The sequence below is a fragment of the Phodopus roborovskii genome, unplaced genomic scaffold (assembly GCF_943737965.1).
Source record: "Phodopus roborovskii unplaced genomic scaffold, PHOROB, whole genome shotgun sequence".
NCBI lineage: Eukaryota > Metazoa > Chordata > Mammalia > Rodentia > Cricetidae > Phodopus > Phodopus roborovskii.
The window spans coordinates 1,688,815-1,707,108 of record NW_026126602.1 but is presented as its reverse complement, the minus strand read 5'-3'; the positions used below and the strand labels follow the sequence as shown (position 1 = coordinate 1,707,108).

At 41.4% G+C, this 18,294-nt stretch overlaps 1 protein-coding gene across 1 annotated transcript in view; it reads right to left on the bottom strand.

Moving 5' to 3' along the window:
- Positions 1-18,294, bottom strand: part of Odad2 (outer dynein arm docking complex subunit 2) — a 154,835-nt gene that overhangs the window by 74,898 nt on the left and 61,643 nt on the right. The window contains exons 11-16 of the mRNA XM_051205607.1: positions 16,005-16,151; positions 15,425-15,634; positions 11,761-12,003; positions 10,925-11,035; positions 8,621-8,775; positions 5,784-6,026 (exon numbers count right to left, since the gene is read on the bottom strand). Coding sequence (XP_051061564.1) covers positions 5,784-6,026; positions 8,621-8,775; positions 10,925-11,035; positions 11,761-12,003; positions 15,425-15,634; positions 16,005-16,151 — 1,109 coding nt within the window. The remainder of the gene's footprint in view (positions 1-5,783; positions 6,027-8,620; positions 8,776-10,924; positions 11,036-11,760; positions 12,004-15,424; positions 15,635-16,004; positions 16,152-18,294) is intronic.

Sequence of the window (18,294 nt, the reverse complement as noted above, 5' to 3'; positions counted from 1 at the left end):
GCGTAAGCCTGGGAATGGATTAGGCTTCCCATGTGTAATTAACAAACCATCTTCTCCTGGAATCCAGTTGCAGAGAGGGAGGAGTGATAAGAAAAGGGGTCAAGACCAGGCTACAGACACACACAGAGACAGCTGACCTGAACAAGGGGAAACTAATGGACCCCCAGACTGATAGCTGGGAAACCAGCATTGGACTGACTCAGACTCCCTGAATGTGGGTCTTAATTAGAAGGCCTGGGCAGTCTAAGGGACCTCTGACAGTGGAACCAGGATGTATCCCTGGTGCACGAAAGGACTTTGGGAGCACATTCCCCATGGAGGGATACTTCCTTAGCCTAGAGTCAGGAGGGAGGGCCTATTCCCTACTCCAAATGACTTGACAGATTTTGATGATCCCTCCTGAAAGGTATCACCCTTCCTGTGGAGTGGGGGGGGTAGGATGGGAGGGGGGATTGGGGGCATGGAGGGAGGGAAAGGGAACTGGGATCTATATTAAAATAAAATTATATATATATATATATTTCATATATATATATATATATATATATATATATATATGAAAAAAAAACAGCTTCCCTTGTGATGTTCAGGTTCCCTTGTTATTCCTTTGCTGTATTCCCTACATCTGGGAGTGGAACCATTTGATTGCTGCCTCCTTCTCATCACTACAACTCATATTCAGTCATCTCATACTTCACAGCTTTTACATGCTTCTCTGTTCATCATTATGTCATTGTTCACAGGCTTAGAAGAAGTTGCTCTGGTCCTCTGAGAGGTTTTGTCTCTATTAAGCTTAGAAACATTCAGTGGCTCTCAACTAACTTTAAAACAAAATCCAAACTGAACATGTCACTAAAAGTCCTGAATAATAATTGCTCATTTACGTGTCAGTGCCATTGAATGCAATCATGGAAGGAGTAAGAGAGCAGCAGAGATGAGATCCAGAAAGGAAGGTGCTGAGTGCTTCCCTTCAGAAGGTGCAACGGATCAGGAGAAAGAGCCTCAGATTCACAATGAGCCTCAAGAGGAGACGAAGAGCCTTAGCCAGAAGGTGCAACGGATCAGGAGAAAGAGCCTCAGATTCACAATGAGCCTCAAGAGGAGACGAAGAGCCTTAGCCAGAAACAGTATAGCATAGGGAGATTTAAAACTGATGGGAACTTAAGCAAAGGAGAGACTTATCTTAAAAGCCCTGGAGAGAGGCTCATCGTTTTGGCTATTGGGGCTCGTCAGTGAGTCCCATGAGCTCCTCTCTCTGTCCTCCCAGCACTGGGGATCCAACTGCATGCTGTCTCACTCAGCTTTGTGATACATGGTTCTGAGAATCAGAACCCAGAAGCTCACATTTGCACAGTGGGGATATACCCACTGAGCCATCTTTCTAGCCCAAGACCATGTTCCAGCATGTTCCAATTCAAATACAACCATTTTTTTTTTAGGTCTTGCATTCTACTATCATTTTTATTCTTCATTTTGTAGCTACCACCTTCCTGACTAGTCTCACTTAAGTTTATTGTATTTTCTTTGAATCCAAGATTTTAGGTTCAATAGTTTTTCTCTTTCTATTTTGTGTGTGTCATAAGTATGCTCAGATGCATGTACTCACAACATGGGGGCCAGAGGACAGCCCCAGCTGTTGTTCTTTAGGACTCTGCCTTGAGACAGGGCCTCTCAGTTGCTGGGTACTTGCTAAATGGACAGGATCTGCCTGTCTGTCCCCATGGCTGGGGTTTCAAGTATGTGCCACCAATTGTGGATTTTTATGTGGCTTCTGGGCCTGGAGCTCAGATCTTCAGGCTTTGGCAGCAAGCACTTTATCAATTGGGGGGGCTATCTCCCAAGCCCCTTCTGGTTATTTTTGTTTTATGTGTACACATGGGCATGTGTGCTCATGTATGTCGCATGAGAGGCCAATTTTGGGTGTTATTCCTCCAGTGCTGACAACCTTCTATTGAGACAGGCCTTCTTGGCCTGGATCTCACCAAGTAGTCTAGGCTAGCCTGCCAGGGAGCTCAGGATTCACCTGTCTTCACACCCCAGCACTGGGATTATAAGCCATGTCACTGCATTAAACTTCTTTAGATTGTGTATTCTGGAATTAAATTGGATCCTTAGGGTATACACACACAATGCACCATGGTGGTGTGCATGTGTAGAGGCCTGAGGTAGCTTCCTCCACCTTGTTTTTTTGAGACAAAGTCCTTTCCCAAGACTGGAGCTCACCAATTGGCTGGGCTGATGGGCTCCTGATATCCCGGCATCCTCTTGCCTCCACATCCCAATGCTGAAATTACAGGAACACACCACCAACCCCAGCTTTTCAGTATGTGTTGGGGATGCAAACACAGATGTTCATGCTTCTACAGTAATACTTCACCTACTAAGCAATCTCCCTGGCCCCTGTCCTCCTCTTTTTACTCTGTAACTACTTGCTTAAGATGGTTTATGTTGTCTTACTAATCGTTTTCAAAATTTCTTGAATCTGTGGCTGCAGGAAAAGTATTTATCTGAATTTATCGACTAGCCATTTTGATAGCATCTTCACATAACTCCATGAAACATCCCTTCTGTTTAGAGAACACACCTCTACCAGTTCTGAACATTTGAACAGTCCATCTGATCTTCAGATCTCTGAAGTTTAGCAGTGGTTCTCAGCCTTCCTGATGCTGCGAGCCTCTAATACATCTCCTAGTGTTGTGGTGACCCCCAACCATAAAATTATTACTTCAAATCTGTAATTTTCTACTGTTATGAACCATAATGTAGATACCTGATATGCAGGATATCTGAGGTGATCCCTGTGACAGGGTCATTTGACCCCTACAGAGATCAAGACCCACAGGTTGAGAATAACAGATTAGAGCTTCCTTCTGCTGCGATGTCACGGTCTCTACATCCTTTCCATCCAGCGTTCCCATAGGCTCCTTGGGCTAAACACCAAGTAACTTGCCACACAACTCTCCTGACTCCATTTCTCCTGATGTTTTATAATGCAAAACTGAATACCTGGCAGGGAGCAGAAAATTCTATACTTATTCCTAAGCCATTCATTCCCCCAACCTGCTCTCTAGAAAAACCAATACTATCTGTGCATTGGGCAAGCACAGGATCTATTTGGAAAGGAGCCTGAAGAGACATGGCAGCCTTAGTATGTTACCTTTTTTTTTTTTTTTTTTTTTTTGGTGGTGGTGGTAAACACTTTTAGTGCCAGTACTAGGGAGGCAGAGGCAGAGGCAGGTGGATCTACCGAGTGAGTTCTGGGACAGCCAGGACTACAGAGAGAAATCCTGTCTCAAAAAAAAAAAAATAATAATAATAATAACACAAGATCTGCTGAGTCTGATCATCCGAGGAGGGAGTTACCTCTACCTCTATAGCATGTTACTTTTAAGTCAATAATTCACAACCTTTAGCAGTGTCCTCATGGTTTCAGATTTGTAGCTTTGACAATTTCTTTGTTTGGGAAAGTCTGTTTCCTTTTAGGCTTTACTCTTTTGTAGTTTTTATATAGCCCCTACCGCAAGTCAACCTTTCCTTTATTTAAGATCCACGGAGAGTTTTGCAGATTGACCTGGTCACATTTATTGACATTTCAGCATCTTAAGTTTTCACTTTACTTGTTTTTCTTCAGAACTCAATCAAGAAAGCCATTGAAGCCTTTCTTTTTTCATTTCCATTCTGACATTTCCAAACTTAGAGTCTCCAAAACTCAGAATAAGAAAAGAATGAAGCTAATTTCCCTGACCTTTTCTCCAATGGTTTTGACAGAAAAGTCAATATCTCCATTTATTAATATTAAGAGAAGTTTGGTGGTGCATAATGGAAGCAATGAACTGGAAATAGCTTGTTAGAATCATTGAGGATGAGGTGCATGGAAACAAGATGCCACTACAAACAAGCTCTCATCTGTGTAAATAAAACCCTGTGTATTCACCAAGAAATAATTACCACCAAATGACTTTTGAATCAATCCATTGATGATGTAGAGAAGGAAGTGACCACACCATGACTAACACTGACTACCAAAGGATCCATTAGGGTAAGACTAGAGAGAGAAGGAAGAATATGTCTGAAATATGAGAGATCCCCTGACTCAGCTCAGAACTGCTCTGGTTACCTATATATGGTTTAAACTAATGGACAACTATGGCAACTCAATCCAGCCAAAACTACTCTGGTGATTTAATGAAAATAGCCTCCATAGGCTCACATATTTGAAATATTGGTCCCTATTTGGTGGAATTGTTTGGGAAGGATTAGGAAGTGTGGTCATGTTGGAGGAAATGTGTCACTAGGGTTGGGTCCCATGCCATTCCCAAATATCTCTCTGTCACTGCTTCATGCTGATGAGTAGGGTATAAATCTCAGTTACTGCCTCAATGCCATGCCTGCCTGCCTGCCTATTGCCATGTTTCCTGTTATGATGGTCATGAACTCACCCTCTGAAGCTACACGACTCAAATAAACTCTCTTCTCAATATGATGCCTTGGTCATGGTGCCTTACTATGGCAATAGAAAGTAGCTAAGGCAACCACTAAGGCTCTAGACCCTTTAGGAATGGAAATTTGAGTCACTGATCAGATAAAAAAAAGTCATAGCTGGGTGATGTATTAGCTAAGGATAGCAGAGGAAGTCTATAATATGAGGTATGGCCATGTGACCAGTAACAACGAGGACTACAACTGTCATGAAGTTTTAGTCCTCTTTGTTATGACCTTTGCTTGCCCATATTTGGCAAGCCTTATGTAACATTTTATGAAAGATGATTTACATGACATTAGCACTTGAGGTGGCAGACTGAAAACAACAGATCACCCCTCAACACACATGTGCCTATACCTGCCCTTTCCTGGACAGAAAGAATTCTGCCAGCACAGTGCCAGTCTGCAAACTAACCTCTATTGGATTTTGAACTCACCAAGCTGCGACAGTTATAGAAACAAACCCTTTTAAATAAATCTTTCTCTCATATACAGGTATGCAGTTAGATAAATTCATAAATAAATGCATACATAGGTGGTTGGACATAGGTAGGTAGGTAGAGATGTGCATTTATCAAGAATGATATACAGCTATCCTCTGGCATCTACTGGGGCTTGGCTCAGGATCTCCCACAGACATCCAACTATACAGGTGCTCAAGTCCTTTTATACGGTGGTACAGTGTCAGAATGTGCTCTAGGCACACCCTCCTGTAACCATTATATCATCTCTAGGTTTCATATAATATTAGATAAGTAATTATGCCATAGAAATAGCTATTACACTATAGTTATAACAACAAAGAAAAGGTCTACATATATTCAATACCAACTGTTTTCCCCAAATATATTCAATTCATGTTTAAATCTTATCTTTCTTTAATACACAATAATTTATTCCAGTATTAAAGTCATTATTTAAAATACTTAGTGTTTCCTTTGCCACTTTATAGGTGATACAAATACATTTTCTGAATTGGCTAGAAATAAGAAATATGATACTATGAGACATGACTCAGACTATTAGATGGAAAAACAATCATTCTGTAAAAGGTAGAGGAAAATTTTGCTGATTGCATGTTTTCCAGGTGGGAAATTATTGGCTTTTGCAAATCCTCCTACCTCCCAGTGCCCTTCCCAGCCCCACTTTTCTTTCAAGGTAATGTTTTGGTTAGAGAAGTCATGAATATTTATGTGGTAACATGGTGTCCATCATATGTGCTCATAAATTTAAGTGATGAGACAGATCATCTTATGACCATCCAAACACTCCCCATTCGCCCTGTCTCCAGCACCACTTACGCCATACTCTCTGGTTCTGCTGCGCATGCACCCACAGCTTTCGTGACATTCACAAGAAGTGCTTGGTTTATTCCAACCAGGAGGTTCACGAGAGGTTGGATGCCACCACACCTCCGGACTATGACTCGGTTTTCATATTCTTGACAGCATTCTCCTAAGGCCCCAACTACATTCACAAGGACTTCTTCAGGCTGATCAGTTAAAAGTCCCACCAGTGTCTCAATGGCTTTGTATTCTCGAAACCTTAAGTTCAGAGAAAGAAGGTTGTTTATAGTCTGAAGTTAACAGAAAAGATACTCAGAAAAATAAGTCATATTAAATAACTATTTATATTAATTTAGTCATGCATTTTCATTATTGCATTTCCAATGCTCATTTGACCCATAATAACAAATAGTAGACCCCATTTAACCTCCCTTATCCAATGGCTGATCTGAAGCTTGTTAAGCAGTGAGACTCACACCCATACCCAGACACCTGCTACCTAGTCATGTTCTGGATTATGACATTGGATGGTCTTTGATAAAGCTATGAAATAGGAGGAAGGGCAGAGTGAAAATGCAGATGCATTTGTGAATCCATCCTAAATTTTCCCCTCTCATAGAGATTGATTTATATGGACAAACCATATTAAACTTACATTAGAAATGAATTACAGTATATATTTTCCTTTTGACATATATATATAGCATCATTATATTTCAAAAGATTTTACAAGTGATTTGTTCTGACCTATAGAAATCGGTAATTGCAATCCACTAAATAGACTCAAGGACAGAAACCATATTATCATCTCCTTAGATGCAGAAAACACTAACATCCCTTCATGATACAAGTCCTAGAAGATCTAGGACTACAAAGGACATGTCTAAATATGATACAATATACAATGACAGTATGCTAAATGGAAAAAAAGATTAAAACACTTCCACTAAAATCCACAAAAAGATGTCCACAGGGTTTTAAAGAGAAAGTCAAGATGAGATAAGCTCAGCCAAATCCCATGACTAGCTAGGTCGTATGACCCAGGGAAGAACCAATGAGTAGTTATCTTGCTAAATGGACATAGTATTGAACTATACTCTAAGTTCCAATCTTCATCTATAGATCAGTGTATCTCTCAAATCTCACTGGAGAAGCTTCTTTTTATAGCACATGCTGATTAATATAGAGCCCCACCACAGGTTCATGGGCGCACACAAGTTACTGTGGAGTACTTAGCTCTAAATCATCTCCCCCTTAAGTCTCATGCATCATTATAGTAGGAACTAGGAGTAGATGTCCATTGTGAAACAGTATTTGCTAGACATTAACAAAACAGTTGTATACATGAACTCACATAGCCTGGAAATTCATTCACAAAGCAGCTCAAAACGCCATCATGGACAGGGTAGGGGATCATGAAGTCACAACCCAATATGAGGAGCTGCTGGTAATTTGATGGTTAGTGGGAAAGGAAGAATCAGTTCTCTACAGGGATGTGGCTCTGAGAAGTTACACATACTCAACAGATGGTCTTATACTCATGTACACACATACATCATAATGGATCCAGTGGGTATTAAAAAATAATCAGAGTACATGAAGTTGGAATGAGAAAGAGGAGGAGAAGGAAGGAATTGGAGAGGTAAAATAGGGGTGGATTATTTGATCTAAACATTATATACACATATAAATATCAAACAAAATATTTTAATTGGTCTTCTCAGGTCGCTTCAGTAAAAATCACTAGTAAGTTTTAGCATCTGTCTTCATATAATTTTACTGTGATCTTTTCAGTGTGTATTTAAATCAAATGAAGCATGTATAAAAGCATATATTTGAGAATTCCTGATTTCTATATAGAATACTCTTTCTTCTTTCTAATATACTTCATCAGTGTTTATGTATAAAGATATGGATGAATTTTTATTGCTGCCATTAATAGGGTTTACATTAATAGAACTTTTAGTGTGCTAACAATTTGGTCATAGATTATTAAGCAAACTGATTTTTTTTTGTTACAACATGCAAATTTCTTAAAGAAAATACCAAATAGAGAAAAGAAGTTCCCTCAGAATATACTGTGAATTCTAAATAGACACAGAGAAAAGTTTAAAATCAAAATAAGTAAAAATGTATAAGTCTTCTGGAATTTGTTTTTAAAATGTAGACATACAAGGACCGAGAATGTAGCTCAATGGTGGAATTGTCTGCTTACCAAGCACAAGGCTTTGGGTTCAATCCGCAACACCCCAAACCCTTACAACATAATTAAATTATGAAATCATAATTGAAAGTAACTACTTTTTAAGAATGGTTAGTCACCATCCAGCTGATACATTTATCTTTTAAAACTGAAAATATGGAGGGAAAGATGGCTTTGTGGTTAGTTAGAAATGCTTGCTGTGCGACAATCATGAGAACCAGAGTTCGGATACAAGCATGCACTAACAAGCTGGTTGAGTGGTGCCCACCAGCATCCATAGTTCCAAGTGGGGATTGGGGACTTCCAGTGCAGCTGGAAAAATAAACTAACCCCAGGCTCAGGGAAAGGATCTGTGTCCAAGGAATAGGTGACAGATAAAGACCACCCAACTCCCTCTTCTGGTCTCAGATGCATACACTTGAACACATATGCACATGCACTTGGAAAGACACATGTACATAGAAAGATCATGTCAGCCCTGATACATATAATATTGCTGAGTAGTAGGATGGAGAGGGGCCTTTTATTCATAATAATCTTTGCATTCTACCCCTTATTCCAGAATGTACATTATTGATTACAGACAGAGCCAGCCCTTCATTAAAGCACTACTTGATTATATTTTATTATAGAATAAATCCTTACTTACTTAATCACATTCTCTTTGCTGATGGAGCATTTCCAGATTGCCCCAGTGACAGCAGCTAATCGTTCTTTATTGGCCGTATTATTGAGCAGACTAGCCAAGGGTTTAAGTCCTCCATGCAGCCTAACCAGGTCCCGGGTTTCCTCGTCTTCAGCACACTGCACAAAATGTCAAACCAGAAGCTGTCAGAGATCAAGGCATCTCAAGCATTTAGTAATGGCCAATGAGGTTCACCTATGGGAGTTCTCCACTGCAACTTACTTCTGTGACTAAACAATGTGCATCATTTGCAGGGAACTCACTGGGATTTCCAAGATCTCATGTCCCAGAGCAAAGAATTGGGCCTGGGACATCTGGATAGCAGGAGAAAACTGAGGAAGGTCAGGAGCTCAAATGGCAACTAGATCAGAGAGTCTGACCTTTACAAGTGCTTTACCTGGGATCAGCCTTCTGTGATTTCAACTGTGGTTCAGTGGTGATTATCTCACACACACACACACACACACACACACACACACACACACACACACACATACATATACCCCCACACACAAAACACCACAACACACACACACACCATATCATACACACCACACACATACACCACCATATACACACATACAATACCATATACCAACACACCATACACACACACCCCACCATACAAACACACACCATACACACACACACCACACACATACACCACACCATACCATACACATACACACACACACCACATACACGAGTGTTATGTAAGAGTTTAACTATACTCTCTCAAAAGTCATAAACTGAAGATATAACTCCCAATGCTTCAGAATATGGCTTTGTGTGGGGGGGGGCAAGGTTTGGGTGAGGTGACATCATTGTGATGAGCACCTAAAAAATGGCTTCTCTTTCTCTAAGAGCTGTTATAGCACAAACACACAGACATGGCATGAAGACACAGGGACAAGACAGTCAACTGCAAGCCATGGACAGATGTCTCTGAAGAAACTACCCTGTGGACACCTTGACCACACACTTCTAGACTCCAGAAGACAAAGTTCTTTTGAAGGCACTGAGTTTGTGGTTAGCTGCAGAAGCCTTAGAAAATGAACATAATCCCTAGCAGAAATGACACCCTTACTAGACTTGCTTAAGAGCATTCCTCTAAGAGTCCACTCAGGTCAGAGAGAAGCTGATGTGGTCATAACCACAACCAGGCATTCATTTTTTAAGGCCACCCACCCCCTAATTATTCTAATTTGTGTCCTGATATACTAGGAGACAACCCACACAAAATTAGTGGAGACTGAAATAAGCAAACTCTAAACAACAACAACAAAAAATGTGTGCACATGATATCCACACACTCTGAGAGCATGTGTATACAATTGTTATCTGATCTTGGTAGAAAAAATGCTCCCAAGATCAATGTCTCTAAATAGAATCTGTGTAAAGCAACATAGGAACACTATATACTGATGAGCTATTTTATCCTAAATAAATTATTTTAGGATACAGTGAGAAAGATATGTGTATCTTAAAGAATGTAAATAATCAACTAGTTGACACATTGACACATGTTTGAGTACATAGCATCATCGAAGTACAGTGGTTCTCACCCCTATAAGCTCATGAAGACCCCTTGGGTGCTTGCTAAATTGCAGAATCCCAAGTGTTGACTTTAAGATTTGGCTCTGAAATCCATACTCTGCCCTCTGCTGTATGTTTTCATAACTGTGGTATAGCTTAGAGGAGGCTGGGGACCCTTTAGGAGGTGCAGGCCAGCTGGAAGAATTAGGTCACTCACAGTAATTGGGGAGTGTTTAGTCCTGTATACCTCCTGTCTCTCCTCTCCTCTCTCCCTGTTCTCTCTCTCTCTCTTTCTCTCTCTCTCTTTCTCTGTCTCTCTCCCCCCTCTCTCTATGTGGTCTATGTGGAAGAGAACAGTCTCCACCACTTTCCATGCCACTGTGAACTAGCTGCTTTACAATGACTACTTCACCATGATGGTCTAAAACCACAAGCCCAAATCAGTTCTTCCTCTCTTGTTTCTTTCAGGAATTTGAGACATGGTGCACAAATAGCATGGCTCCCCAGAGGAAGAGACCAAGTGTTTAGAACCATTGTCTTTAACTGCAGTAGCAAGGAGGACCTCTGGAGAGAGCTGGTTCCACCTGGTAGATGAAGAAGCACTATCTTTAACTAGAAAAGCAAGGAGGTCTGTAAAGAGGCTCTCTCTCTCTCTCATCTGCCCCACCTGGTAGATGGAGAAGCATTGTCTTTAACTACAAGGAGCAAGGGAGAGATGGAGAACCGGCCCACCTGGTAGATGGCCATGGCACAATGCTCCTGCAGCTGCTCGTTCTCACTATTCAAGTTCTTCACGAGGTTCTCAATGATCCTCTCTGCCTTGATGGCAGCTCTGTAGTTTTCCTAGAAATATAAAAATGCAAATATTTATGTGTGTATAATATGACTGTAATTGTTTTCATTTATGAGTAATCATGCTGAACAAAATGACCAGACTCCAAAGTCCAAACTTTCCCGTATCTGTCCAATAATAGAAGAACCATCAAACATTGAAAACTAAATGTCACAAGTGCTGTACTATTTAGTGTATTATTTGTTTGATTTTCTTTCTCTAATTAAAACAAAAATCAAAACAAAAATCCCTGACACTGGGGGAGGAGGATCATTAACTTTCATGTCAAACTTTAAGATTGTTTTCTTAACTAAAGAAAGAAAAAGTGGGCTCGGGTGATGGCTCAGTGAATAAAGTGCTTGGCACACAAGCAAGAGGACAGAGGTTCAATCACCAATGTCCACTTAAAGGCCAGGTGGGCACAGTGGCTTGCCTATAATCTCAATGCTCAGGAGACAAAGGCTAGGAGTTCCCAGGGCAAGCTACCTGGCTAGACAAGCCAAATCAGTGAATGTCATGTTCAATAAGAAACACTTCCTCAGAAAACAAAGTGGAGAACAATCCAGTAACACATCAGACTCCGGTCTATTGTGCACATTCATGCATGTGCACCCACACACATGCCCACTCATGTGTAAGCACACAGGTACACACTCATAACCATGTGCACATACATGGAAAGCAAAGAAAAGGAAGGAAAGAAGGACAAACAGAAAAGGCAGAATGGCTTGAGCACCTCTGATGCACATTCTTGCAATGTCCCCACCACTGGAATGAGCATGTCTTCATGAGAAGTCTTCAGTAGCCGAGCCAACAAGGGGATGCCCCCAGCTTTACGAATGGCTTCTTTGTTTGAGTGACTCTTACTGCAGCTCCAGAGTGCTAAGGCCCCACAGCGAGCCACTTCTACATCTCTGGTTTCATACAAGCTCGGCTGAGTCGGTTCTGTTGTGTGCTGTCCACAGTCCAATAGAGCAACCTACAAGAATAGATGTATATAATGCACACAGCCACCTTTTCAATTTTTTATTGTTTGAGTATGTTTGAGTGTGTGTGTGCACCCATATGGACAAGTACATACCAAGGCACATGTGTGCAGGTCAATGGACAACTTGCAGGAACCAGCCTAGACTGTAGGGCAAAACCTTTTTACAAGCAACAACAACATTATTTTAACCCACATTATCACTGCCAATATTTCGGAAATCCATGTTCTCCAAAGCCATTAAGGCCTTGTAAGGCTAGTTGGATGGCTTATGCCTCTCACAACTACGAGGGAAGGGCACAGCTTTGTACACATGCTAATTGAACCCATTCAACTAAATTACCAGTGTTCTCTTTCTTTTCCTTGTAATGACCAAAGTTACCAAAGACATGAAAGGAAAGTAATTTCCTGAAGGGACACAGCAATAGGTCAGGGTGCCCTGTGGAGGAATTAAAGTCAGTCCTCTCCAGATGAGGCTGCCAGTCATCCTTTGAGCTCACAATCTTTATCTGTGAAGGTAGAATTCACTATTTGCCCATCTTCTCCTTCTGTTGGGCCAAACCTCATGATTGTTTACCACATGGTCAAAAAACAAACAACAAAAACAAAAAAACACCATGTCAAATTTAGAACAGAATAGCCCCTGATAATCAGGCTCCCAATCTCAAGTCCAAATTCATGGTTTATTTAGCTAGGTCTCAAAGACAATGGTGTAGCAGGCTGGGGAAGGCAAGGAATGTGGCCACTGCTTTCAGCTGTGAACTACAAGAGGGGAACCATAGGCAGAAAGAAAATTCTAAGAAGGCAGGGTTTTGTACAGGGCAGACAGCCCTCCAATGTCTGTCTGCAACAGTTATCCCTCAGAAGAGTCCAACCTACTTAACTCCCCCTAACTCTTTGGATAAGCCCTGTAGTGAGAAGCACACCCTCTGTCTTCATCTCGCTACTCCAGCCCGCTTACCACCAATCTGGCCACATTCAATCAGTAGCAACTTTGAAAACGTCCATGGCAGCTTTGGCCTCATCTTCCTGAAATGCCTTTCCTGGTGTGTCTGTCTACCAAACACCCCCACAAGCCATCAAGCACCATCTCCTTCCAGCCTTTTCTGACTTTCCCCTTCCTAGAACTGACAGCCCACCCACCCGTCCTTTATTTCTCCACCATTCCGGGGACTGGCTGGCTTCAGCTGAGTACCTACCATGCACACCATACTTCACCTGTGCTCTCCCTGTCTAACACTTACCATTACTCAGGTGTGGTGTACTCATTGTCAGAGACATGTATTTATTTCTGTTCTGTACCCTTACCCTGCACATACTGCCACATTCTCAACCTAATGACCAAAACTCAGCCATCCAGTACTGACCATTCCTATTCCTGATTTGATTGCTATTTCAAATCACATTAAAATGAGTCATTATCTTAGTAGGTGAGTGCAATTGGAGAAATGCTAGGTTCCTAAATTTGATGTGATACTCAAAAGCTCCTAATTTTCATTTCTTTTTTTATTCTTATAATTGATGGGAGTCATTTCAATGGACAGCCACACCAGCCCACTGTGTAGTTTAATACCCAGTTATTGCGTCTCTTCCAACATTTAAATAAGAAAAAAATTAAACCTGTGTATGTGCGTGTGTGTGTGTGTGTGTGTGTGTGCGCGTGCGCGTGCGCGCGCTCATTTGTAAGTGCAGGAGTCGGTGTGACATGATGTATTTTTGGAAGTCAGAGGACAACCTCCTGTGTCAGTCCTCACTTCCATCTTGTTCAAGGCAAGGTACACTCCAGTGTATGCAATCTAGCTGGTCTGAGAGGTTTGGGGGACTTTCCTCTCCCCACACTGAATTTCACCATAGGAGTTCCAGGACTCCTATGTACACTGCCATGTCCAGCTTTATATAGGTGCTGAGATTGAACTCGTCCTAAAAGTTACACAGCATGGCATGAAGCCGTTACCAAGGTCTCTAGGCCTCATTACCAAGGTCTTTTCTCATGATAAGAATTTTTACATAGGAAAGCTGAAAGAACTGTGCAGAAATTGTACTGCTAACATCCATAGGCCCCAAAGCTGTTTCTATGTCAATAATCTAGCCACACATTTCTCCTCCTACGTAGTCATGATTACCTCACTTCTGAAACAATTACATTTTATAGTGCTCATTGATGACAAGTGAAAACACTGATTTCTGGACACACTTCACTTTTCACTGTACACATCTAACTTTCATTGTATTTCATTTCTTCTCCTGACCCCTCTGTGTGTGTGTGTGTGTGTGTGTGCGCGTATGTCAGAGGGCAATATGTGAGAGTACATGCTCCCTTCCCATCAGGTGGGTTCCAGGATTAAACCCAGGTTGTCAGGTTGGTGACAGTGGCAAGTACTCCTGTCCACTTAGCTATCACCCTGTCCACAGTGTTCACTTTTCTAAGGTCTTAGCTGACAAAGAGTTTGAGCAGAATGCTTGTTTTTGTTTGTTTGTTTGTTTTGCTTTTTATGGTAGTTACTGAAATAATCATTGTTCCTGATGATTAAGGTAGGCCTTATACGAAGAAGACAAATTGACAAATGGACGAGGAAATGCACAGTTTTCTTTGTTTCTATGGCTTTCCCCTGAAAACCCAGAAGTCACCTCTGTGACCAGCTTCTTGCACGTGTTTCTAATTGTGTGTATTGGTTTCTATGTGGTGGGCAGCTCTTTAAAATTTGATATCCTAAGTATCAATAATTTCATCCTATTAGGATTTTATACAACATTAAAAATCATCTATCTTCCACTTTGGCTACTGATAATCTTCCAAAACACAATGCTGCTGCTGAACACAGATGCTTTTCCAAAGCATATGGCAAACTTTCACTGGGTGAAAGCCATCCATATCCAGACTGCTTTCAGCTCTGTCTTCTAAGCAACAATGCAGTAGGACTGTCCTCAAGAAGGAGAGTCCTCGCGTGAGTCACCATATCAGAGGCCTGGGCTACCAAGCCCACCTCCTACCATGAGCCTCGTCACTCCTTTCTCTTCTCCTCCCCTGTCCTCTACCCCCTCTTCCCGCCACCCCACTTCTACCTCTGCCATGTTTCTCCATCACCCTAGGAATTAAGCCCAGGGCCTCACAGATAGTAGGAATCTCTCCATCACTGAGCTACAGTGCTGCCTCAGTATTATCACCACCTCCCATTATAGCTGATCTTTCAGTGGATCCTGAAAGGTGACATTTAACTATTTATTTGAAAAATGTGATTGAGCACTCTTTTATGGTCCTTGCTAATATAAATATGTGGACATCCATCTTTAAGACAAGTTATCAAAAAGAAAAAGACTCTTAGGTTACATATCATGGTGAATGAATGCCCAGAGCACTAGGTAGGGCTGTGTAGGTGTCTGCTAGTATCTGAAGATGGAGAGTGGTGGTACTCACCAGCTTGGTGATGCCTCCATGCTGTCTTACTGCCCGCCGGGCTCTCTTGAACTTGGCAACATTTGCTATGGTCTCAGCTGCCAAACACTTGAGACTCTTGTGTGGAGAATCAAGTATATTAACCATAATTGGTAAGCCCCCAAGGTCAACAATATTACGTCTGATTTGAGGATTATAACTGATCTCCTTCAGGATTTTTAATGAACCAATCTATGTGGGGGAAAGAAAGTGACAGATGAATGAGGGTTTAATATATACCCGGTGTTATGCTTTTTAAAAAGTCTAAGTCTACCTAAGAGCCTTCCTCAATTAAGGTTTTTAAGAAATAGTTTCAATCCCTGGAGGTTACGCATCCTCTATATTTTCCTTCATTTATGTAAACAGACACTTCTCATTCCAAAAGCACAAGGAACAGAAAGAAAAAGAACAAAATGAGAATGAAAAGAAAATGCAGCTAACAGATCACCACCAATCATAGACCATGACAAATAAGACCAGAAGATATGCTAGACACCCTGAGCTTCCAAGAGAGCTGTGAGAGGACCTAGGACATCAAGGCCATCGTGACAAAAGTCCTTACCTTGCATTTGACTTCATCGGTATCAAGGAGATTTATTAAGACTTCAAGCCCTCCAACATCTCTAATTGCCAGCTGACAGGTCTCTTGAGCTAAGTTGAAATCCCTCATGGAACACAAGGCGATCACTGTTGCTGTCTGATTTCCCCCCTAGGAAGATGCAATGCCATATAAAGGTTAAATAAAGCCACATTCCCATACAGACGAATCCACAAGCTAGGAAATGTGTCTCCCCATACACAGCACATAAAATTTTAAAAGTTCTCTGAGTGGGTTATAATTTGTTAAATGAATTATGGTGAGCCAAAGCACGGAAAAGCCACACAGAGCATCATAAAATGTTATTCCAATTAAGCGCCAACATTTACAGTGGGACTCCTTTAAACAGCTACATTAGGTGATATCAAGGCATTAAAGAGAGTCCAGGGGCATACCTTAAAGAGAGTGACTGAAGGATGGGAGTTTTATGTTGAGGTAGTAAATGGTCCCCCCCCCAGTTCTTGATTAGTGCACTGGGCAACACAATCTGCATCTGAAATTTTCTCTTACTAAGATTGAGAAATGCATGCATTTGGTCCTAGTCTAGCTTTCTGACACATAATTCTTAAATCTTTATAATATTCAAATTGATAAATGTCTTTTACATGCTAATAAGTTGGCTGATATCCTCTTTTTTGGGTCAGGATTCTGGCTGTTCTCAAGTAAGAATAAAGGTAACCTTAGGGTTAGCATTTTCAGCTCTACCAGTTAGCTTTGGACTGGAGGTTAAGTTGATCACAAATGGCCTGATCAACAATCAGCCTACATAAAAATCCCAAAGGACATGGTGTTCCCAGGGAGGGAGGAGTATGCCCAGAAAGGCTCCCTGTGGGAGGAAACCCTCATCCTCTTTGAAGTCACCAAAAGTCTTCTATGTTGACTTTCAGTGTGACCATAGAGGAGAAAATTGTTTTCCTTCATGTATATACACACAACAGAGACACTGGGGAGGGGGAAAGCAGCAAATAGCAGGGCTTGGTGGAGGGAGGACTGTAGGGAACCAGAAATTGGGAAGTGCAGCACAAAGAAGGAAACAAAAGCTTTCTGGTGGACTGACTCAGTGACCAGCAGAGAAAACAGCAAGACTCATCACAGGTGGAGGACAATGAGCTCCTTGACTCCAGGAAGGGCTTAATGCCAGTATGGAGTGTGTTAGTTAGCATGGGTGTGGCTTCTCTCTCCATGGGATGCCCTTTGCTCCATGGACACAGCAAGTAGGCCATGACCAGGGGCCAGTACGTGATGATGCATGACTTCCTAGCCTCCAAAATGGTGAGAGATGTCTTTTCTGTAATAAGTCCTGATACTGTGTCGAAGCTTCATAATGCAGACAGATGTAGAAAACGGAGAACATTGTGTATTCATGTTAAAATGTGTCATATTTATGATACATTTGTATTTTCTACTTAGCCATATTTTAATAGATAAATATGAAAATTGGCAATTAAAGGTGCAACTTTATGTAATACATAATACATAAAGGATACACAGAAATGGCGAACAGAAAGCTGCCTCCTTCATATCACAAGACATACATGTACACAGTTCCTCTGTATGAAGTTAATACAATTTATTACTTTTAAGACAAGAAACTAAGAGGGGATTATTTAAAGGTTTAAATAAAAAGGCTGGTTGTGTGTGTGGAGGGGGTAGATTTCTACTTTCTTATTTGTCCTGAGAAAATGCCCTGGGTTTCTTTAACATTAACAGGTGGTGATGTCCATGGTGCTGGCTGTGTTTCTTCCCTTGAGGTAATGCAGACTACCCCGGTATGAAGAGGAGGATTAGAGTGACAAGGGCAGCTCACCCCCTACTGTAAAGTATGTTGTTTTATGCCTTGTGTCTCTTTCTCCTGACTGTCAAGAGAAATGTAGGCACCATTTACCCACAGCTGGCTTTAGAAGTGTGAAATAGTAAATCCTCATCTCCTTATTGTTGGGTTATCAACTCAATTATTTGAGGGCACAATACTCTCAGGCACCACTGCTTTCTGTTTTCCATCTAGAAAACAAAGGCAGAAAAACAATCAGTAATCACAAAGAGGAGACTGTGAGCCATCCAGCCCATCCTCAGGTAAAGGAAGCAAAATTATACACAAAAAAAGGGAAGGCAGATAAGGAAGGAACTCCTCCAGCGAGGGAGGCTGTGAATGTTTCAGTGGTTTTAAAAGGGTTTAAAAGGGATCAGAACATCCCAGATGCAGTCTGAAGGCTCCAGACAAGCTTCTCCTATTTAGAAATCCAAAACCAGAGCT